This window comes from Trichosurus vulpecula, chromosome 2 (genome assembly GCF_011100635.1).
Source record: "Trichosurus vulpecula isolate mTriVul1 chromosome 2, mTriVul1.pri, whole genome shotgun sequence".
Lineage (NCBI taxonomy): Eukaryota > Metazoa > Chordata > Mammalia > Diprotodontia > Phalangeridae > Trichosurus > Trichosurus vulpecula.
Window position 1 is genome coordinate 122,951,542 of NC_050574.1, and position 24,850 is coordinate 122,976,391.

General features: G+C 43.0%; 1 protein-coding gene across 1 annotated transcript in view; it reads left to right on the top strand.

Moving 5' to 3' along the window:
- CHRDL2 (chordin like 2) overlaps positions 1 to 23,960 on the top strand; it is an 80,889-nt gene extending 56,929 nt beyond the window's left edge. The window contains exons 6-11 of the mRNA XM_036746711.1: positions 272 to 327; positions 5,809 to 5,977; positions 7,581 to 7,775; positions 12,566 to 12,736; positions 20,979 to 21,071; positions 23,872 to 23,960. Coding sequence (XP_036602606.1) covers positions 272 to 327; positions 5,809 to 5,977; positions 7,581 to 7,775; positions 12,566 to 12,736; positions 20,979 to 21,071; positions 23,872 to 23,951 — 764 coding nt within the window. The 3' untranslated portion in view covers positions 23,952 to 23,960. The remainder of the gene's footprint in view (positions 1 to 271; positions 328 to 5,808; positions 5,978 to 7,580; positions 7,776 to 12,565; positions 12,737 to 20,978; positions 21,072 to 23,871) is intronic.
- The last annotated feature ends 890 nt before the right edge of the window (positions 23,961 to 24,850 follow it).

Here is a 24,850-nt window from a genome sequence, read left to right on the forward strand (position 1 = left end):
AAGGTTTTGTTTTCCTTTTCCTTTTTTTTTCTTCAATGGGAGGATGGAAAGGAGAGATAATGAATGTTTAAATGCTTGTTTTTTTAACTTTATTTTCAGTTTTAAATTCTCTCCTTTCCTCCATCCCCTCCCTCACCCACTAAGAAAGCAAAACTGTTAATTTTTTAAAAAGAAAAAAATTTTTAAAAGATTTATGCCCAAAGAAAATACCAGGAGCAATCCAGCTTGTGTGCCCAAGATCAGCGAGTCTGTTTCCACCTTGGTTTTCCAGATGGGTCATATGAGAAATCAGCTGAAGAGGAGACCCTGCAGTTATACCGAGGAGTGGTGAGTGACTGAGCTTTCCTATGCCCATCCCCAACGCAGCCTGGCCTTGGGAAGAGAAAGAGGGATTCAGAGTCCTGGCACAATCTGACTCCTCATCCTCTTAAAAAACACTACTCTTCCCAATTCTCTCTTCCCTCTCACCTGCCTCCCAGACACCAAGACTTGTCTCTACCTCTTCCCTTTCCCTCATTTTCCCCCTGTCCAACCACAGTCACAAAGTTACAAAGTCCTGTCCATTTGGTTTCGAGCCAGCTCAATTCAACAAACTGACCTCATTATTAGGACGACCCAAGTCCAAGTCATGCCCCAGACACTTACTGATTGTGTGATCCTGGGCAAGTCTTATAACTTTTCAGTTTCCCAGATGACTATCATTTTAAGACTTGAATTGGTGTAGACAGCTTCCTCGTTGGGAATGCTTTATGACCAATGAAATCGAAAGTCTGGACAAAAAAAGCAAGCGGCCAGATATGGGTTTGACTCTGAGGAGACTAAAGCCTCTGCTGTAAAAAGAGCTTCGAGTCAAAGGGGGTAGAAACAGCACATGCACAATAAAGACAATACAGGGGCACAGGGCATAGAGTGCTGAGCCTGGATTCAGGAAGACCTGAGTTCAAATCTTGTCTCAGATACTTACTAGCTGTGTGACTGTGGGCCAGTCAGTTAATGATTGTCTACTTCAGTTTCCTCATCTGTAAAATGAGGTTTGCAATAGAAACTACTTCCCAGAGTTGTTATAAGGGATGAGATGATTATCATAAAGTGCTTAGCACAGTGCCTGGCACACAGTAAGCACAACACAAATGTTGGCTGTTATTAGCTATTATCAATACCACCTACATGTTACTGTTGCTGTTTAGCCATTTCAGTCTTCTATGACTCTTTGGGGGTTTTCTGGGCAGAGACACTGGAGTGGTTTCCATCTCCTCCTACTCCAGCTCATTTTACAGATGAGGAAACTGAGTCAAACAGAGTTAAGTGACTTGCCCAGGACCACAGAGCTAGAAAGTATCTGAGGCTGGATTTGAACTCGGGTCTTCCTGACTCCAGACCCAGCACTCTATCCACTGCTCCACCTCGCTGCCCCATTTATATGACCTTGAGCAAATCCCCTATTCTCTCTGAACCTTAGTTTCCCCATCTGTAAAATGAAAGAGTGGGATTAGAGTTGGATAGTTCCGGGCCTGGAGTCATCCTAGCTGTGTGACCCTAGGCAAAGTCACTTCACTCTATTTGCCTGTTTCACCATCTGTAAGATGGGGATAATAGCCCCTATCTCCCAGGCTTGTTATAAAGATCAAATGAGATATTTGCAAAGTACTTAGCAGGGTGCCTGGCACAGAGGGAGGGCTATGTAAATGCTAGCTGCTGCTGGTGGTGGTACCACTATTAGATGGTCTCCAATGCTCCTTGTACCTCTAAATCCATAATCCTATGATTTCCACGGGCAGAGAGGAGGAAGGAGTGTGTTCCATGTGGGACTGGCTAAATGAATGTCAGGAAGCAGGAGAGAGCAGGACACAGTCACAGTATAGCTAATAGTTTGGTTTGAGTAGAATATAGAACTCATGAAGTAGTGGAAGATGAGACTAGACAGATGGGCTAGAGACAAATTGCGCAGGGCCTTGAATGTCTGAAACAAGAGTTTCTATATTAGCCTGGGAGCAGTGAGAAAGCCACAGAAACTTTCTTTAAATAGGGACATGACATGGTCAGATCTCCAGAAGTTCTTCTTTTCTTCTCATCCATCCTTTCTTCTCCACTCACACACCTACTGGTCTGGTCTGGTCCTTTATCACCTCCTGCCTAGATTGTCGCAATGGTCTCTCTCCCCCTCTTCCTCCCTGTGATCTTTTCCTTCTCTAGTCCATCCTTGATGCAGCTTTCAAAACAGTTTTCACAAAGGCTAATTCTGATCATTCCCTATTGGAAAAGCAGCTGTTGCTTACAAGTAGGGATTATTTTATTCCATGTACTTGTATCCCTAGCACCCAGCACAGTGCCTGACTCTAGCTGGTGCTTAACAAATGCTTATTAACTGATTAATACCACTCTGAAGCCTTCAGTGACCCCCGCTATAAATTATCCAGCTAGGCTCATTGGATTTGCTCTACTAATACCTCAGCTCATCATCAGAACTGATCCCAAGAATCTTTTGCCCTTTGACCAATCAATCTCATCTGGAGGCCCTGAGACCAATGGCCTTCTTTGCCTTTATGCCTGCTGGGTGCTTTGGTTCTGATCTACTGAACTAAATCCCTACCCACCCTTGCCCTATTCCCACCATGGCCGCTGTCATGGCCCCAAAGACCAGAATGGAGTCTCCTCTTCTAGGACACTGCCACACCAATCTGAGATCGGCCCACCTCAGGGCTCTAGTCCATTCTACCAATCTGACTCCTGGCTCCTTTTCATAACATAGCAACTTCCCAATATAACCCACAAACCAAACCTTTGTAACAAGGAAAAATCATGAAGAGAAACTTATCAACAAAGCACTCAAGTGTGATGGGGTTTGGTGCTCCATCTATGGTTCTACTAAACTGGGGCTAACTAGGACTAATGCCTAAGTCTTTCCTGACATCAGACCCAAATTTGTTCCTCTGAAAATCCCACCCATTTCTCCTGGTCTTGCCCACTCCAGGGCCAAAATGTAACCCAGCAAATCTATTCCCCTTCTCTACGAAGGCCTTTCGCATACTTGAAGACTGCTATAATATCTCCCTTTAATCTTCTCTTTACCAGAGTAGACATGCCTACTTCCTTCAACAGATCCTCGTATGGGATAGACTCTTCCTCATCCTGGTTGCCTTCCCTTAGATGATCTCTACATGACCAATGTCCTTCTTAAATGGTGGCTCCCAGAACTAACTATGTGGGCTGACCAGGGCAGCATGAAGAGGGACAAGCTATGTCTTTCTTCATGCCGCCCATGATCACGTTCATTTTTTTAGTTTGTTTTCTATGTTATACTGCTGACTCATATTAAACCTCTAAAAATCCCAAGATCTTTTTCAACATATTCAGGGGTGTTCTGGTAAATGTTTAACAACTGGCTCTCCAGAAAGCAAAATATACTTTTAAGCTTAATCAGTATTATTATTTTCTCCATCACTTTTCTTATGCCTTATTGTCTATCAGCAAAAGAATAAATCCAGCTCTGATTTGTAGTAGTTTTCTAATTTCTGAGGCATGAAGGTTCACACTAAAAGTTTAGCAATCCGCTCCCATGAGCCAGTTGGAGCTGGCCAGCTCCATCACCCTGGACATACTGCCGTCTAAACACATCTTCCGTATCTTATACCCTCAAAGCCAATTTTGTGAATCTATGACTAAGACTTTACATTTGACCTTATTAAATTACAGCTTACTGGAGTCAGCGAATTCTCTAGCCTCCCAAACTTACTAGGGTTACTGATTCCATCCTCTGTTCTGTTAGCTACCCCTCCCAGCTTCATGTCATCTGCGAATCTGAAAAGGATGCTGTCTGTGCTTTAGACATCTTCTAAGTGTCAATGGTCCATTTCAGCTCTGCCAGTCTAAGATTCCCATCCTATGGCTAACTCCTTTTTAGCCTAGAATGATGCAAAGACCGTGCTGGCCAAAGTGAGTGGTCTGAATGTACTGGCCTCCAGCGTACCCTCCGTCCTCTCCCCCTCCCCTTCCCCGGCCCCATTGCCTTAGTCATTAATCTTCCTTTGCTTTCCTTCCCTCCCAGTCACAGGGTGGTTGTAAAAGTCAGGAATATGAGCTTGTCTGGCCCCAAGGGCACCTTCTTCCTCTTCTCTTTTTTTCTCTCCAGAGAACATTCCCTGACACGATATGAATTCTGCTCCTAACTGGACAGCTAGTAGTAAAATTGTCTCCAACACATTATCCTGAGCTCGCCAAGCCCAGATCCACCACCCATACTTTCTGCCTGACATAGAGAAGTCTAGTACATTCTAGTACAGGGTCACATAGGGAAGGGTTCTGAAGAGACAACAGCTCCCACTGCTTGGCTGGTCAGTCAAACAATAAATTTTTTTTAGCACCTACCACATGCCAGACATAATTTGTCTGGGGAGAGCAGAGGTCATTGGATCCATCTCCTTGGATCCGAGCAAGCCCATACTTAACTGACCCTAAATCTATAGGCTGGTGGGCAGCTAGGTGGTGCAGTGGATAGTGCCAGCCCTGGAGTCAGGAAGACTCATCTTTCTGAGTTCCAGTATGACCTCAGACACTTTCTAGCTTCATGACCCTGGGCAAGTCACTTGACCCTGTTTGCCTCAGTTTACTTATCTGTAAAATGAGCTGGAGAAGGAAATGGCAAACCACTCCAGTGTCTTTGCCAAGAAAACCCCAAATGGGGTCACAAGGAATTGGCCATGACTGAAACAATTGAATAATAACAGAGACCTTAACCCCTCCCCACACCCTTGCCAGATCTAGGTCCTGAATCAAATGGGGGCCTTTGAGGTGACCCTTGGCTGCCTTCCACAGGGTGAGGTGGTATATCAGCAACTTGAGTCTGAGTCCCAGCTCTGAAACCTTCTAACTGGGTAACATCTGAACCTCAGCTTCCTCATCTGTAAAACGGGGATAATAATACTTGTCCTATCTGCCTCATCAAGTGGTTGTAAAGATTGAATGAGACAATGAAATTTAGCAAACATTTATTAAACACCTACAATGTGCTCAGCGCTGGAGACACAACGATGAAAAAAGGACATAGATCCTGCCCTCAATGAGCTTACCATCTGAGAGGAAATTATAAAAAGTATACACAAAATAAGTGTATCACAAGGAACAAATGCACACAGACTTCTAAGAGAGATTTGAAGAGAACGATCTCTCAGAAAGTGACCAGAGTGGGGTGTGGCGATCAAGGAAGGAAGATTAAGTACAAGGACTAAGAAATCAGGATATTGGAATGGAAAGGGCCTTAGAACCTAGAATGTCAGAGCTGGAAGGGACATTAGAATAGAGAATGCCAGAGCTGGGAGGGCCCTTAGAACACAGAAGGTCCAAACTGGAAGGGACCTTAGAACACAGATGAAGGAAAGAAGAGACTTCAACAGACAAGGGGTAGGGATGGGAGAGAAATCCATTCCTGGTAGGAGGGAGCATTGGGAGCTGTGCTCAGAGAGGACACAATGAGGTCAGAGCGCAGGGAGAAATCCAACAGGTCTCGAACAAAGAATATATGAAAGGGAGTCGTGGGAAATGAGGAACTTTGCCATGTTATAGACAGGTCATGCCCTTACCTGGTCACTCCTCACAGGGCTGGGAGATGCCCCAACTCTCCACACCTGCCTAATCCCTCCAGCTGCCCTAGGAAGTTATGGCCAAGGATTTCTCCAGCTCTATCCAGAAGCCATTCTCTTCCCAGCTTGGGGAAACCTTTCTTGGGATCTCACCTTAACTGCCTTTCTGAGGTCCCATCTGGCTTCATGCTCTCACCCTCCCTTGAATAAGCCTGGTATTTTTTGTTTGCAGAGGCACTCCCAGGACCCATGTGTTAGCCAGAGTGGGAGCAGGCGGGCACCAGGAACCACAGCTCCTACAGGCCTCAGCTCCTCCCTGGGCTTCATCCCCAGGCACTTTGGACAGAAGGGGAGCGGCAGCACCACTGTCAAGATAGTCCTCAAAGAGAAACATAAGAAAGGTAATGCCTGAGGTGGCTCTGGGAGTAAGAACACAGACCAAGGAGTCAGAGTCATAGACTGTTAGAATGAAAGGGGCCCTAGAACCTAGAATGTCAGAGCCAGAAGGGGCCTTAGAGTATAGAATGTCAGAGCTAGAAGGAACTTTAGAATAGAGAATGTCAGAGCTGAGAAGAACCTTAGAACATAACATGTTAGAGGTGGAAGGGGCCTTAAAACCCAGAATGTCAGAGAATGGAGAGCCCTTAGAACACAGAATGTCAGAGGTGGGAAGGACCTTAGAACATAGAATGACAGCTGGAAGGAGCTTTAGAACTTAGAATGTCAGAACTGGAAGGAACCCTAAAAATCATCCCGTTCAACAAACTCATTTGACAGATGTAGAAGAGGATGTAGACAGAGTTGATACAGCTACTTTGTATTTATGTGGCACTTTAATTTTGATCTCTGATAAGAACCCAGCTCTCCTGACCTCTCTGGGACATTTCCCATGACACTACCCTGCCTTGACTCATGCAGAAGGGTATTTTCTATTCCTCCAGAAGACTGGTCACAGGGGCAGGGTGTGTCCACTTGCCTGGTGGATCGGCTAATATCACACTCCCATACTCCGGGCCCCCCCACCCCCCATCTTCATGAATTTAAGATTCTGAGGTTCTGTGATTCTAATATTCTGCAAGTCTGAGACTCTGATCGTCTATGATTATAATAGTACCAGTCTGATATTTTATTAATCTAGGAGTCTATGATTCTCACTTTCTGGGATTCTATGATACTGTCATCCTAAGGTCCCAGCAGCTCCTCAGCCTGCCATCCCCTGATTCTAATCCATTGGTGGTAGACCAGGGTGCTGAAGCATGGGCGGGATAGGTAAAGAAAATAGGGATATTTCTTAGGTTTCCAAACGACTCAGGGGTTTAGAAACTAAGAATGTTTCTCTAGAGCAGCTGGGAAAATCATCTTTAAGGTCCAAGACAAATCAGGGAAGACCCAAAAGAAATCAGACACAGAATCACAGACACCCCAGAGGTCATAACCTCCCTCCCAGTGCCAGAAAGCCCTCCGTAAGTTTCCCTGATAGAACTTCATCCAGTCTCTGCTTGGATACTGCCAGTGACAGGAAGCTCATTCTCTCCCAAGGCAGCTTGTTCCATTGTGCTACCATTATGACTTTAGGAAGCTTTTCCTTTTCCTGAATCCAAATCTTCATGAGACTGCATTAGAAACTGAGCAGCCTGCCACAAAAAAAGCCATGGAGTGGGCCAGACACACAGACTTAGAAGAGGGGTTCTTAACCTGAGGTGCCTGAATTTATATTTAAAAACATATATTTTGATAACCATATTTCAATATAATTAATTTTCTTTGTAATCCTGTATGTTTTATTTTATGCATTTAAAAAGATGATGCTGAGAAGCTGTCTGTAAATTTTAGTAGACTGATAAAGGAGACCATGACACAGAAAGAAATGAGGGACCCCTGACTTGAAGATGTATGTCCCCATTCAGACTAAGGACTTCCCCATGGACAGAACCAGGACTCCCTTCCTCTTTCTCCCCACCCCTGAGGAGCCTAACTCTGACTTCAGGCCTCTCTCCCCTCCAGCCTGCACATACAATGGGAAGACGTATTCCCATGGGGAGGTGTGGCACCCAGCCTTCCGCTCCTTCGGGCCCCTGCCCTGCATCCTTTGCACCTGTCAAGATGGCCGCCAGGACTGCCAGCGGGTGACCTGCCCCAGAGACTATGGCTGCCTCTACCCAGAGAAGGTAGAAGGGAAATGCTGCAAGATCTGCCCAGGTACTGGGTGGGTGAAAAGGTGGGAGGTGTGAGACATGTGGGCACCCAGACACCAGCTAAGGTTCCCAAAGTCTCAGAACCATAAAAGCCACAGACACTAGAAAAGAACCCTGAACCTCCCTGGAGTCAGGAGAGAGCTAGATTCAAAACTTGCCTCTGGCACTTACTGAGCTAGGTGACCATGGGCAAGTGTGTTCCCCTCTCTGAGCTGTAGTTTCCTCCTTACCATAGGGCTGTGGTTTTTTGTTTTGTTTTTTTGGCAGGCAATTGGGGTTAAGTGACTTGCCCAGGGTCATACAGCTAATAAGTGTCCGAGGCTAGACTTGAACTCAGATCCTCCCCTCTCCAGGGCCAGTGCTCTAACCACTGCACCACCCAGCTGCCCCTCTCACAGGACTCTTGTGAGGATCAAATATCATGTGATCAGAGAAAGTAATAAATCTTTTGCAAACCTTGTCTTGCTGTTAAAATGTTGTAGACTGCTAGAACCATAGACTCAGAGTGTTAGGACCACAGAACCTCTGCATCTTGGAATGCAAGTCAACAAACATTCGTTAAGGAACTGCTTTGTGCCAGGCACTGGGGTAAGCCCCAGAGATACAAACAAAGCAAAGACAGTTCCCTGCCTTCAAAGGTTCCCATGCATACATACCTATGTAAATATGTATAGATATATTTATGTGTACATGTGTATGTGTATGTATGGAATGACAGAATCATAGAATCAAGGAGATTTGAAACAATATAATCAGGAACTCTTAGAAGAACGGAATTCTAGAATCTCAGAATAACTAGAATCTTAGAGCTGGAAGGAGCATTCAAGGTTATCCCCCAGTGAGAGGGAAGTGATTTGTCCAAGGTCACACCACTAGTTAGTGACATTACAAGGAGTACAATCCAGGTCTCCTGACTCTTACTCTGATACCTCAACTGCTTTGTTCTGAGTAAGAGTGGGGCTGGGTACATTCCATTTCCACCAAAGACAGGAGCATGGATTGGGAACTTGAGCAGATCAGATGTAAGAAAGAACTGTCCAGTAGGATGTGGTCCCAGGGGAGGTAGAGGCATGAGGAGAAAGGCTCCCAAAATGAGATAGATGGCACTCACTGACTTAGACCTAAACATAAAATTCAAGGGCAAGAAGGTACTTTAAAGATCACCCCTGGGGCAGCTAGATAGTGCAGTGGATAGAGCACCAGCCCTGGAATCAGGAGGACCTGAATTCAAATCCAGCCTTAGACACTTACTGTAGCTGTGTGTCCCTGAACAAGTCACTTAACCCTGATTGCCTCCAAAACCAAAACAAAAATAAATAAAAGTAAAGATCACCCCTATTATACAGAAAGAGAAACTGAAAATTAGAGAAGGATATTGATCCAAGTGTATCTGGAGAGACAATCAGGGACACAGCTAGGACAAGAACCGATTTCTCTTTGCTTTCAGGCCCGCATTTTTTCCATGCCACTCTTCAGCCCTGTACTTAGAAGAGACAGAATTTGACTCAAGATAAGGAAAAATTTCCTAGCAGTAAGAGCTGTCCAAAAGAAGTGAGCTCCCTCTCCCTGGAATTGTTAAAATGGAAGCTGGATGATCACTTTTTGAGGATTTCTCATTTGGAGCAAAATCCATATCTGAACTTCAGATTCTCACAGAATCACAGAATTTCTGAGATGCAAAGGGACTCCACGACCACCTCATCTATCCCTAGCCAAAACCAAATCCCCACTGCAACATAAGTAGTCATTCCGTTCAGCCACTGCCCAAAGGCCTCCAGTCAAAAGGAATCCACTGCATCCCATTTCACTTTTGGATACTTCTAATTGTTGGAAGTTTTTCCTGATATCAAACCCAATTCTGTCTCTCCGCAACTTCCATGCACTGCTCTTGGTTCTCCCTTCTGAGGCCAAAAGAAAAATCTCATCCAGGTGACATCCTTGAAGCCAGCTGTCATGTCCCTTCCAAATCTCCTCTTCTCTAGATCCTCCAGATGATACTTACCTAGTGTGGACTCAAGGCCCTGCCAATCATGGTTGCCCTTCTTGGGACACTCTCCAGCTTATCAACATTCTTGGTAAACTGTGTCATGCAGAACTAAACACAATACTCCAGGTACAGACACTATCAGCTCCTTATCCCTAAAAGCCGGACTTCTTTTAACCGAGCCCAGTATTACATTAATTTTTTTGGTTGCCACATCATGCAGTTAACTCATGTCGAGCCTGCAGCCCACTAACCTTCCAGATCTTTTTCTGGGCAAACTGATGTTCGCCCATGCCTCCCCCATCTTTATTTATGAAGTCATTTTTTGTAACCCAAATGTAAGATTTTTGATTCAGTCCAATTTTCTAACCTTTCAAGATCTTTTTGGATCCTGACTCTTGTCATCTAGTGTGTTAGCTAACATCCCAGTTTTGTGTCATCTGCATATTCTATGAGCATACTATCCAGGCCTTTATCTAAGTCCAGCTTAGTCCCTGGGGCACTGCACTGAAGATGTCCTATCAATTTGTCATTAACAGCTACTTTTTGAGGCTAACCCTTGATCCCATTACAAATCCACTTAATCGGTGTTGTCATTTAGCCCACATCTTTCCTTTTTTTTCTCCAATAAATCAATCAACAAGGGCTTATTAAGTGCCTACAATGTGCTAGGCACTTTTCCATGAGGACAATACAAAAGAATGGAGTTAGACTCATTGGCCTCTTCTAGCTCTAAATTGATGATCCTATGGTTACCTACCCATGGCTTCCATCTTCTGTGTATATTTTTTTTAAAAACTAAGTTGGATGGTGTGTTCTCTGTGCATCCACATTGGTTTCTTCTGGCAACTACCATTTTTCATTTCTGTTTGTGTCATCAGAATTTCTGCCCTCCTCAGCTGACTTCTTCTTTGGGGAAAATCCATGGCATCTCATTTTACTCATTCTTTATCTGAATCTTTTGAAATCTGCTCTCACCAAATCTAAGGCACTTATCAGACCACCTCCAGCTTTATTTTCTTCCTCTATCACAAACTCTAAGAGGGGGTGATCATTTCTCCCCCTCAAGATTCCCATCATCTTCATCTTAGCAGCTAGTTACTGTTGGTGAGAATCAGATCCAGAACAAAATTCCATTTTGTCAACTCCCCCACCTTATGAAAGATAATTTTATCTATAATAGATAATTTTATCTATAAGATACCTGTAAGATAATTTTATCTATCACTAAGACAGATCACAAAGTTATTAGTTACTCTGCTCTTATAGAGAACTCCAGCAGATATCTGGATAATTGAAGTACCCCAACACTACAATATCATATGTTGGTGCCAGGTGAGACCACCCAGTGGGAAAAATCATATTCTAGTTTGACCAATGTCTCTGCTTTCTATTTGCTCTCTGCTTGGACAAATGGATTTGCTCATTATTCACTATTTGTGATGGTCTTTTGGGTAACTAGCATTTTGTGGGACTTGTTTCCTAAATTTCTCATCTATTTCCTCTTTCTGTCCAGGTGGTCTGTAGTATACTCCATTGATAGTGTCATTTTTGTTTTTTCCCACTTTGATCATCATCTAAATGTTTTCTACCATGCTACCCTCCTCTAATTCATTTCCTCATATGATTCTACCTTCTCAATATCTCACATCACACCTATCCTGTTTATTTTGGATAAGATACACTCATCCAGAGACTTATTCCCATTACATGTTTCATCCCACCAAGTTTCAATGATACCTGTTTGCCCTCTTATCTTAGGACATCTGGTTCCTCTTTCTTTTTGCCTAAATTTTGTGCATTTGTGTATAGAGAATGTGGATTTTACCACTGGGTCTTTTCTCAGATTTTTGTCCACCTATGAACTTCTGGATGTCTCAGCTGCTAGTCTTCTTTCTCTGAAGGATGTATTATGGAGAGAATTATAACTCAGGAGTGATTCAGACTCCTACAGAGGTTCTTAACCTTGGGTCCATGAATTTTAATTTTTTAATATTTTAATAACTGTATTTTAATATAATTGGTTTCCTTGGCAATCTTTAGAGAGGAGAGCCATTCTCTAAATTTGTGCTCCAAGAGAGGACATATGCAGTTCTAGATTTTCTCTGAGAAGAAAAAGGAAATAGACTTTGGAAGGAAGACATGGAGGAGAAAACTAGATTCTCAACATCTTTCCAGTTTGCCTCCCTAAAGACTTCTCTTGGAGCACAAAGGAAAAAGAATCTCTCTTTTTTCCAAAGGCTCTAAGTCCTCGTGCAAGCTTGCAATGTCAAGTCATAATTTTCTTCTCCAATAAGGAGATTCTTACTCAAATACTCCATGTTTGGACCCAACTTGGAAAATAACTGAAGACCACTATTATGTCCCTTCTTTCCCCTGAGTCTTCTCTTTTCTTTTTTTAATCATTCCTCATATGGTATGAACTCAATGTTTCCCTAGTTTCCCTCCCTGAGAGGGAAACTCCATTTCTCATTATGTTCTCACTAAAAATTCTCCTTCCTCATTAAGTTTCATTATTTCTCACAAACAATCATAAAAGATAATTTGCCATTATTATTACTTAGTGCAAGTATCATGATTTACATCTTGGGTTTTCTTGCCTAAAATTTAAGGAAAAATTACAATATGGAGGGCGGAGGGGCAATTTTAAACCAAGTAAGAGTGCCTGGCCAGTCGCAAGGTGTATTTCTGGGCTTTTGTGTGGCCATTTGTCATCATACCTCCAAGGAAATCACCTCTTCCCGTTATGCCTAGGGCCAACCCTAAAGCATGGTAGAGAGCAGAATTAATGAATCCTTTGTCTCTTCCAGAGGACAAGACCAACCCAAGTGATGAGGTCAGTACCACCAGATGCCCAGCAGGGCCCAGTCAGGTACTTGTCCATACCCTTGTCTCTCCAAGTCCTGAAAGCCTGCGTCGAATTGCCCTGGAGCAGGAAGCTTCTGACTATGTGGAGATTTACATATGGAAGCTGGTAAAAGGTCAGTAACCACTGGTCAAGTCAGCCTGGAGCTTTCATGAAATAATGGAGCCATAGATTCACAGGATCATAGAACCATAGAATTTTAGAATCATAGACTTAAAGAATTTGAAGGGACAGTGTTGCCCTGCCTCACTAAGAGATTCCTCTCCCCCATGGACCCAGTGGCATCCTGCTGTCAGGGTACATAGAATACTTATCTGTGATGATTATTATGACCCAAATAACATTAGTGACCATGTCCTGTGAATTTTACTTTATAATCATTCCTCCAACATAAGGTGTATCTCCCTCATCGAGGATGCTGTTCAGCTATTGTCTAGCAGAAGGTCCCTTCCAAATCTTTGAGCCTTTTGCTTTGTGACTTTACAGTTATTCCCTTTATATTTTACCACAGATTCAGCCTAGACAGTTCTACACCATCAAAATCCTTTGGACTTTCCATATGGCTTTGTGTCCTCTGCAAAAAGGAGAAGCCTAACGGTTACGCCATTTATCTAAATTATCAATAAAAATGGCAAGCATCAGATCCTCTCTCTAAGCTGACATTGAGCTATTAATGACTACTTTTGGGTCCATCCATTCAACTAATTCTGAATCCACATTGCTGCACTACCAGTTAGTCCTCATTTCTCCACTTTGTCCCCAAGGAGAGCAGGAGGGACTTTGATTCTTTGATGAAATCCTGTAACATTCTCTTGACCTACTCATCTGGATACCCTGTCAAAAATAGAAGTGAAGTTAGTCTGCCATGACCTGCCATGACGATGTCACGTTGGTTCTTTGTGAGCACTGCTTCCCTTTCTAAATGCTTACAAATGATCTCTTTAAAAATACATTCTAGAGTTTCTCAAGAAATTGAGTGAAGTCCAACTCAGAAGCCTGTAGTTTGCAGATCCCACTGTTTCTTTTTTGGAAACTTGAGACATTTGGCTATCTTCAGTCTTATACCATCTCTCCCATTTTCTCTTTTATTGGTAGTAAATTTTATTTTTTGCAGTTTATATCTCTCCCTCTCACTGACCTCCCTTCCCAATTAAACAGTAATAAAAAATTCCTAATGACAAATGTGCATAATCCAGCAAAACAAATTCTCACATTGGCCAAGTACCAAAATGTACCCCTCATTTTGCATTTTAAATCTATCGTCTCTCTGGCAGGCATCTCTCTCATTCTCTGAGATCTTTCAAAGCTCACTTGCTGTCATGAAGAAATTGCACCGGCCAATTTCTTTAAGCAAACTGGGATACTATTTATCTGGGGCAGGTGAATTGAATTAATTGTGGGCAACTACATGCTTTCTTCCCACCTCTCTTCCTATCACAGAGGGAATAGGAATATAAAGTAAGACACAGATTCTGCCCTCGAAGATGTTAACAAATCATTCATCCAGCTAGTGAATTATTAGGAAGGTAAGAACATCAGCAAACATTTGTTCAGCAACCATCTAACACAAGGCATTAGAGGAAAGATCCATGTAAATATAAATGCCAGACTAATGATTGGTACAGAAAGCAGATACCATAGGGACTTAGAGGAGAGAGAAACTGGTGCCAGTTGAGGTAGTTAAGGAAGGACTCGTGGGGGAGGGGAGGTTTGAGTTGGTCTTTGAAGGACATGGAGGATTGATGGAGACTCACTTGTTCAGCTTGACCCCAGAAGGCAGAACCAGGAACAAAATGGGCACAGGATGAGGATGTAGGAAAGGTGATTTCAACTGAACTAAGACAAAGATTCAGTTCCCCAAGGGATGTAGAGGTAGAGCCTAGGCTGAAAAACCAATCAATTAATCAACAAGCATTTGTTAAGTACTTAAACATGCCAGGCTTTGAGCCTAAGCATGGAGGAGACAAAGAAAAGCAAAACCAACTCCTGCCCTCCAGGGGCTTACATTCCATTCTAATGGGGGAGGAAAGAAGATATAAGATACATACAGAATATATTCAAGATAATGCTTGACGGGAAGTCTCTGGCAGCTGGTGAGAACGGGAAAGGCCTCCTGCAAGAGTGGCCTTTGAGTTGAGTGTTAAAGGTAGTCAAGGAAGCTGAGAGGGGAAGACAAGGAGTGAGAGCATTCCAGGCATGCAGGACAGTCAGTACAAAGTCACGGAGACCAGAGATAGAGTGTCATGGATGAGGAATAGTATGTAGACCAACACGGCTGAATTGTAGAGTGTGTGGACTGGAATGGTAGGATGGGACCAGGGTGTAAAGAGCTTTAAATGCCAAAGGATTTTATATTGAATCCTGGAGTTGTTTGTTAGGAAGTCACTGGAGTTTATTGAGGAGGGGGTGACATGGTCAGACCTACTTTAAGGAAAGTCACTTTGGCAGTTGTGTGAAGAACAGACTGGACAGGGAAGAGAGCTGAGGGAGGGAGACCAATGAGATAGTTTCATGAAGTGTGATGAATGGGGGTGTGGTGTATGAATGGAGAGAAGGGGACTGAAAGAAAAGCTGTCGTGAAGGTCAAATCTTTATGTGACAACAGATCAGATATGTGGGGCGAGAGTGAGGAGACGGCGATTCAGGTTGCAAACCTGAATGAGTGGAAGGATGATGGTGCCCTCAACAATAACAGGGAAGTTCAGAAGTCAAGGGGGCTTTAGGGAAACAATGTGTTCTGTTTTGAACATGTTAAGTTCGAGATGCCAGCGGAATATCGAGTTTGAAATGACTGGATGCGTAATCTGGGGATCTTTTGCAGAGAGGTGATCATCAAACCCCTAGGAGATGATATCACCAAGGACAATAGGGCAAAGAGGAAAGAAAAGGCCCAGTTCAGAGCCCTGGGGCACAACCGTAGTTAAGGGGCATGGTGTGGATGGAGGTCTAGCTGAGGAGCCTGAGGAGAGGTCAGACAGGCAGGATGAGAACCAACAGTGAGCAGTGTCACGGAAGCCCAGGAAGGAAATGGCATCCGAAAGGAGAAGCTGGCCACTTGTGGGACATGTGCAAGAGAGGATTCCTATTCAGGTTGGACTAGATGCCTGCTAAGGTGCTTCCCAACTCTGAGATTCTGTGGTTGTTCTGAAGAGGCAGAGAAGGGAAAGATGTTCAAAATGGGAGGAAAAGATGTAAGGAAATGTAGGCATGAGTCTGGTTTGTTCAGGACTCATTGAGGCTAGAGGTTTGCATGAGCAAGCTGCAGGAAATACAGCTAAAAGGAGAGACTGGCGATAGAGTCTGAAGGGCCTTGAATGTCGTGCTAAGAAGCTCATACTACATCCTACAGAAAACGTGAACCAGGAAAAGATACAAAACTTTGTCTTAAAGGATGGTTTAAGGAACCTGGAAAAAAGAGAAATCTTGGTGGGGAATGGGGGGCATAATATCTGTCTTCAGATATCTGAAGTGTTATCATAAGTTAGAAGGATTCAGGAGTCCCTGGAAGCAGTGTGTATGGAGCAGTGCTTTTAGGCGACAATTTGGGAAGGAGGAGTCAGGCTGGTGCAGACATAGGGAGTAGGAAAGAGGAAATCCTAGAGATTGACGTGTCACTTTTATATTGGTATGACTGAAGTGGCCTGTGTGGCCCTAGGAGGCAGAACCAAAATCAGTCGCGCAGGATGGGAGTGGAGGGGAAGAAGCAAAGAAAGTCTCAGAGAGGTGGCTTCAGGCTGGATAAAAGGAAGAACTTTTTAACCATCAGAAGGGTTCTACAACTGAATGTATTATCACAAGGAGTGAGTTCACAGACACTGGAAGTATCCAAAAATATACCGGATGATTCCCCTGTCCAGAGAGTCTATGGGGTGGGGATTCTGTGAGGGACTAGAAACACATGTGGCCTCAAGGCTGCAGGTTCCCCACCCCTGGACTAGAAACGTAGTGTAAGTCATAGGCACCCTTTAGCTAAAGCACGGGTGAGGAGGAGGGGGGAACAAAAAAAGGAGGCAGAGACAGGCTAATTTAGCATTTCTGTAGTGCCTTCAGGATTTACAAGGTGCTTTATCCTAACCGTGATTCTATAAGGTAGGTAGTATAAACCCTATTATTGCCATTTTAGAGATGAGAAGACCTAAGGCTCAGAGAGCTGATGTAACTAGCCCGATGTCTCACAGCTAAAAAATGACAGAGATAAGACTGGAACCCAGGAGTCCCCCGGAGAAGTCCAGGGCTCTCTCCTCCGCCCCAGCTGCCTCCCTAAATCTTCTCTTCCCCTACATCCATCCCATGTAATGTCCATGAATCTAGGCCCAAGGTTGTGAATATCCCTTAATCTGACTGAAGTCCCACCTACCTCCTGGCTAGCGCCTGGCCCCGGCCCCAGATTCTGAGATAAGAACCACATGCCTGTAGGCTGCATATTTGGCTTACGGGATGCTGAATACCAAGCAAAGAGAGTTTCAAAACCAGTGTTACAAGAGCTGAGCCTTGGGGGGGTGGAGGGTGGGAGGGGGCAATGATGATTCTGGCTATATCGAGGAAGGGATGATGAGTACAAAGAGAGGGGAAGTTGGGTAAGAAGGAAGGGAAAAGGAAGAGGTGACAGACAGATAAAGTACTCTGTACCAGTATGAAGAGGTAATGAGTCCAAAGGAAGAGGGGATGAGTCGAAAGAAAGGGAAGACGACAGGGTAAGAGGTGGGTGAAGTGGAGATGGAACCAGTTCGCAGTTACTGGGAGTTTCATCCTGAGTTAGGCATCTAGCAGTCACTTCCCTTAATTTTCTCACCTGTAAAATGGGAAAATAATCCTTGCCTCCATTTCTTCATCAGGCCATTATAAGGGAAGTGCTTTGTAAATCTTAAAGAGCTGTAGGAAAAGAAGTTATTATTATTATTAAAGTGCTGTGAGATGGCTCATAGGAGATGTATAAAAGCTGTGGGTCTGGGGTAGGTCCCAGTCCTTCTCTGCACTGGCACCTTCAGTTTGTCCTGAGTTCCAGGAATGGGGGAGGAAGGAGGCAGGTAACTCAAGGTTCATCATTTATTCAACAACCATTTACTACTAAAGGTCTGCTATGTGTTCAGTAATGAAAAAAAATCAGGAATTACATAGTAGGATATCTGTCTCAAATAAGGCAGGTCCCCCAGTCCACTAGTAAGAGCTTAGCTGGAATATAATGTCTATTTCTGAATACTATGGGGATGGACATTGACAGATAGAAATATAGCCACAGGAGAGTAGTCAGGATGGTGAAGGATTCACCACCATGATATATAAGGATCCACTGAAAACAACAGGGATAGTAAGTGTTAAGAAGAGTTAGCCTGGGTTCAGCTATTGCCTCGGCCACTTACAACTTGTGTTACCTTAGCCCAGTCACTGCCCTCTGTCCTAACTGACCTCCTGACTCAAGTCTGTCCAATATCCCACACAATTTCCAAAGTGATTTTCCTAAAGCACATATCACCCCCCTTCTTGGCCAACTCTAATGGTTCTCTGCGACGACTTTAGGAATCAAATATAAACTCTTCTGTTCAGCATTTAAAGCCCTTCAGGAAAGCTAATATGAGCTTTTTGTTATTCAGTTGTTTTTCAGTCTTATCCACTCTTTGTGACCCTATTTAGGGTTTTCTTGGCAAAGATACTGGAGGGATTTGTCATTTCCTTCACCAGCTCTTTGTACAGAGGAAATTCAGGCAAACAGGATTAAGTGACTTGCCCGGAGTCACACAGTTAGTAAGTGTCTGAGGCTGGATTTGAACTCAGGTCATCCTGACTCCAGGCCCAACCACCCAGCTGCCCAATATGAGCTTATTCCAGGATAACTTGGAGTGTCTTTAGTTCCCTTGACACTGAATGGATACCAATGGAACACATGGGCTTGCCACTGGTGATCCCTCTCTCTCAATCTATAACTGGCCCACCTTTTTTTCCAGTCCCACATTCTCTCTAATGGCATCCTTTATGCTCAGTGTTATATGGAGTCAGCTCATATCAGCTTGCAAAACTCATTATTAAATTTTCAGGAATATTATGAGCCAGTTCTTAAACACAGTCAATGCACAACTCAATCAGCTCCTGCACCAGTAATGTCATTTGTCGCTTTAAAAGAATTGATGTCAGCCACAGCAAAGTGTGTTTTCAATGTATTTTTGTCTACTTTAAATGATTGTGGCTTTAATAATAAATATTGAAAGTGAATTTAATTGCATTTTGTTCTGATGATGCTAAGACAATGCTGGGGGAAAAATCTGGAATAATTACAAAGATGTTAGAAAATCATTCTAGGGGGCAGCTAGGTGGCACAGTGAGTGGAGCACTGGCCCTGGAATCAGGAGACCTGAGTTCAAATCCAGCCTCAGGCACTTGACATGCTTACTAGTTGTGTGACCTCGGGCAAGTCATTTAACCCCAATTGCCCTGCCCCCCAAAAAAGAAAATCATCCTAAAATCATCATAGTGTTGTTTAAATCATCACTTAGTGATACAATATCTGAGATAAAACAAATTAATCATCTTAAAATATTTCTGACTAATATTTATTCTATTTATTACCGATCTAATAAGCGAGAAACTGTAGCTAAGGAACTGGAAAATGAAATTATTAAAATTGGTCGAGTACTGGGATAAGATGGGCCTCCCATAGTTTACATGCTGCTGCTGCTGTAAAAGTCACCTAACCTGCATCATATATGCTGCTGCCTCCTCCTCCTCCTCCTCCTCCTTACCTGATGTTAATTTCTCGCAAGAATTTTCTCAAAGAATTTTCATCAGTTCCAACTTAATTGCAGCCAAGATCAGCTAACATTCATAAGGCACAAAAATTAAGCATGCTATGAGAGCTTTAGAAAATTTAAAGATTGGTTTTAGGAAGCATGAATGTCAAGTTGAAGATTTGATTCAGTCAGATAAGTTTAAAGACATTCCATTTAATAAAAATAGTTAATTGAATGCTGTACATAGGAGTATGTTACTAGAAAATATAATTCAACACGTGAACTTGTGTCTTTTATAGTACAGAAACAATGATGAAAAATTTTTAATTATTTTGATTTATTAGAACCATCTACTTGGCATCATGAAGTACTGATTTCACCATGGATAACTGGTGAAAAAAATATCATTTAAGTGAAACCTTAAAACATGAAACTGATTTGAATGATTTTTTGATAGTGTAGAGTCAAACAATATTCTAAGCCTTGCAACTATTCCAAAAAGCTAAAAAAAAAAAGATGGCACTATTGTAATCAATAGTATGGATGCTTAGAGGTTCTGGTTTAATGAATATAATTTATACAATGATGAGAAATAGCTTAACGTTAGATCACAGATCAGATTTAATGACAATAAACTTTTGGGAAAAGAGCAGGTTAGTATCATAAGAGGACTACAGAAATAAGAATTCAGCAGAAATCAATGAAAGCATTTGTGAGGATCAATGGGAATTTACCAAAAAAATGTATATTTTATTATTTTTGTGAATTATGTACTGTAAGTCCTTTATATCAGTAAAATTTATAATAAACAAGTATTTATGTACATATACCTGCATACACATACATATATCTATATATGTAATATACGTATATATGCATACTTTTTTCTGGAGAGATGGTTACTGAATATTTAACAATATACTATGTTTGTGCCTCTTCTCTTGTGCAATATTTTACCAACTGCTCACACATACCATGCTTCTCTTCGTTGCCCTCTGGATGGATACCCATTTTAATTCCTCAGGTTGTGGTTTTCCATGACTTTTAGTCACACAGCGTCATGGAAATACTCTTGATTAAAAAAAAAAGACAGGCATTTGTTTTAGGGAGGAGCTTGTGGTCAGCCTCAGTTTGCCTAATCCACATAGGTCCTAGGACAAAGTAAGCAGGTGAAAAATGCTTATAATCCTGTGCAGATAGATGGACAACCCATAGAGCTGGTCCATGAGTACAAATATCTTGGACAAACTACAGAAGGACAATGAACTGGGCCCAGAACTGAAGAGGAAGAAGAGGGCAGGCTAGATTGCCTTTGGGAAATTGTGCAATGCTTTTAAAATCCCCATCCTTCTTGAAACTCTAATGCACTTATCATCGAATGTGTATTAATCATTTTATGTGTCATCCCTTCATGAGGTCAGGAGCCACATCTTATGTAAACTGTGTATCTCTCTCAGGGTTTTGTTCAATGCTCTGTACACAGTAGGTACTTAATCATCTTTGTTGAATGGATGGGTAGGTGACTGGAAACAGGAGATTGTGCACATAACAGGTCTTTAATCCTTGTTAGGGGGTTGGATGACTTGGGAAGTCTCCCCAGTGAACGACTGCTCATGCTAGCATCTCTGTCCCTAGGAATTTTTCATCTGATTCAGATCAAGAAGGTTCGGAAGCAAGAATTCAAAGAAGAAGCACAGAACTTCCGGCTCATTACTCGGACAAATGAAGGTGAGCAAGTGCCTGATCTTAGGACCTTCCCAGGCTGAGGGGAACTCATAACTTCTGCACTCGGGTAGCCCCTGGAGAATCCTTGGCTGAAGGAGGCGGGCAGATGTGACCCTACCATTAGGGGGCCCTTGGTCTGAGAAGGGAGATAAGGTTACTAACTTTGGAGAACTCCCAGTCTAAAAGAGGAGATATAGCCCCTACCCTCAGAGAACCACAGGGCCTAGCCTCAAGTGCTAGGGGGATGCTTTGTAGTCTTCATTTCCCAATCCTAACAGACCAGCACATTTTTGTCTGTTTTTCGGTTGTTTCAGTCACTCTTTGTGACCCCACTGGCAAAGACAATGGATTGATTTGCCATTTCCTTCTCCAGGTCATTTTACAGATGAGAAAACTGAGGCAAATAAGGTTAAGTGACTTGGCCAGGGTCATGCAGATAATAAATGTCTGAGGCTGGATTTGAACTTGAGTCTTCCCAACTCCAAACTCAGCACTTTATCCACAGCGCCATCTAGCTGCCGTAGCACCAGCATACACATGATCACAAAATGCAAACTGAGTTTAAAGAACCGAAGGAGAAGAGCTCAGGCAGGTGGGATAAATCAAAGGAGTCTTCCCGGAGGAAGCTGAGCTCTGGAATGCTCTTGGCCGAGGAAGCGAGTGGAGCTGTCCAGGTGGTGGGAAGGGAGCCTGAGAGAATAAGCAGGACTCAGGGGGGGCCTAGGCCTTCCCTTTGGAGCAGTCCCAGGTTGCTGGTGAAGAGGCTGGGGGGATGGGCTGTCCGCCGGCCCTGACGTCAGTTCCCAGCACAGAGATCCAATAGAAGGCCCCAGCCAGGGATTTCTCAATGAGAGAGTGGGCAGTCCACATTTTTCTGTGACAGTAAGGTTTTTTAACCCTGGGGGATAGCCAGGGGTATAGAGGAGGCCTGGATGGTAAAGGAAAAAGCAATGGGTTTTAAATCAAAAGAACCAGTTCTAAACCAAGCTTTGATACTCCTGGTATGAACTTGGGCAACTCACTTCCTTTCTCTGGGTCTCAGTTTCCCCTTCTGTAAAATGAGAGAATTAGACTACATGACCTCTAAGGTCATTTTTTTTTTTTACCAACTGCAAATCTTGTAAGAAGACTGTCAGTCAGTCAACAAATGCTAGATGACTATTAGTTAATAGTCTATAAACATTTATTAAGCACCTACTATATGCCAGGTCCCATGCTAAGCACTAAGGATGCAAATATGAAAAAGACAATTCCCTGCCCTCAAGGATCTTGCAATCTAATGGGGAAAGAAAACACACAAAGGAAAACTGAAAAAACCGGGGAGGAGGAGGGCAGGATAGGAGTATGTTGAAATCAAAGAAATCTAAAATGGATACAGACTGGTGGGAAATGAGGAGATGTTTAATAATAGCTAGCATTTATATAGCACTTTACAAATTTTATTTCATTTGATCCTCACAACAACCCCAGGAAGGAGGTGCTGTTTTAATGCCCATTTTACAGATGAGGAAACTGAGGCAAATATGGGTTAAGTGACTTGCCCAGGGTCACACAGCTAATAAGTGTCTGAGGCTAGATTTGAACTCAGGTCTTCCTGACTCCAGACCCAGCACTCTATCCACTGCACCACCTAGCTGCCTAGAACAGGAAGGCTGAATTGATGAAGCTGAGGAGTCATGCCAAGGAGTGGGGGAAGGAGATGGCCAGTGAAGGAAACAGAGCATAAATAATGATAATAACTCCCATTTAAATAGTCCTTTAAGGCTTACAAATGCTTATCCCACAGCAGCCCTGTGAGGGCAGGGCACAGGTACTATTCTTCTCATTTCACAGATGGGGAAACTGAGACTCAGAGTGATGAAGATGATTTTCCTAAGATTATATAGCTAGTGTAAGAGGCAGTAAGGCAGAGAGGAGAGAGTCAGAAAGCCCTACGTACCTCTGGTGTACACGGGCTGTGCGATCCTAGACAAGTCAATCTCAGTGAACCAGGCATCTGTAAGACTGTAAGTTACAAATGAATGGCCAATTTACATCAGTGGAGGAGTTTCTACACCAGGGGATTCCTGTATCGATAAAACCATAGGGACAGACCTCTCCCCCAAATAAATATGTAGATGTAGATATGTATACACACATATACATATACTCATACATACACACTTATACATACATGCCTGTAGATATAGATATATAGGCATACAGCTAACAAGTGGAGATTAGGACATAAATCCATGTCTCCTGACCCCAAGGTCTGCTCTTACCAGGAGGAAACAAGAGTCTCAGAGAAATCCAGGGATTTACCCAAGGTCACACTTATGGTAAATAACAGAGCCAGGATTTGAAATCAGGTGCTCTGAAAATCAAATCCAGGGTTCTTTCTACAACATCATCCTGCTTTAGGGAGAAATGACTTTTCCAAGGTCAGTTAGTGGAGGATCTAGTGTTCCAACCCAGATCTAAAAACAAATCCATTCCTTTTCCCACTACCCTGGAATCCAGACAATACCTCAGTCTCACTTATGCCTTTGGAGAGGTGGGGTTTGAACACTTAACCACAAAGACAATATCTGAATCCAGGAATCTCAAGGTACTCCAAACTCCCAAATTCTATTCCGCCCTCCCACCAATCCTCCACTCTTTTCCATTCTTCCCCACTAGACTGTGAACTTCTTGAAGTCAAAGGTCATTCCTTATATGAGCAGAATCTTTCTCCCAGGGTCAAGCAGAGGGCTTTCTCTATGCACACTAAGTAGTTAATCAATGTTAATTAAATTAAAGTTATTCAATTTCTTCCTTCTAGGTCATTGGAATGTCTTCCGAACCCAGGCCGCAGAGCTGAAGGTGACAGCCAGCCCAGACAAAGAGACCAAGACCTTATAATAGAGCCTTAGATATTTGCATATATGAAATCTATATAATTATTATATATTAATAAAGAAGTTGCATTATCATGGAGACTGGCCCTGAGGAGAGTTGGCATTTGTTCAAAAGCCTTGATGTGGTCTTTCCTAGCCTAGTACAGCCCCCAAACATCCCTTCTCCATCCCCAGACAATGGGAGGGAACAAGCCCCTATTGAGGACTGTAGGTTGTCAAAGCCGGAAGGGATTCTAGAACATGGGGTATGGCATGTCAGACCTAGGAAGATCCTTAGAACATAGAACATCAGAGTTGGGAGAGACCTTAGAACATGGAATATAAAATGGTAGAACTGGAAGGGTTCTTAGAACATAGCATATGCAACATTAGAACTGAGAAGTTTGTTAGAAAATGGAATACAGGATGTTAGGACTGGATGGATCTTAGAACATGGAACAGAAGATGTTAGGACAGGAGGGATCTTAGAACATGAGAATATAGGGTTTAGAACCAGAAAAGAATCTAGAATATAAGTTTGCGGAATGTCAGAGCTGGCAGGGACCTTCAAACGTGGAACATAGGATGTTGATAGCTGGAAGAGATTTTATAGAATGTCAGAGCTGGGGAAATACTTAGTATATGGAATATCAGAGATAGGAAACTTAGAACATGGAACGTAAGATATTAAAGCTAGAAGGGACCTTAGAACATAAAATGTAGAATGTCAGAGCTCGGAACATCCTTAGAACATGGAATGTCAGAGTTGGGAGGGAGGAACCTTGGAGCATGGGATGTCAGAACTGGAAGAGATCTTTAAAGACCATTCATTAACAGAGTCACAAGCTCAGAGTTGCAATGAGCCCCAAGAGGCCAAATAATCCCTAAAAAGGAATTCCCCCCAACCAACACCCCTAACCAGTT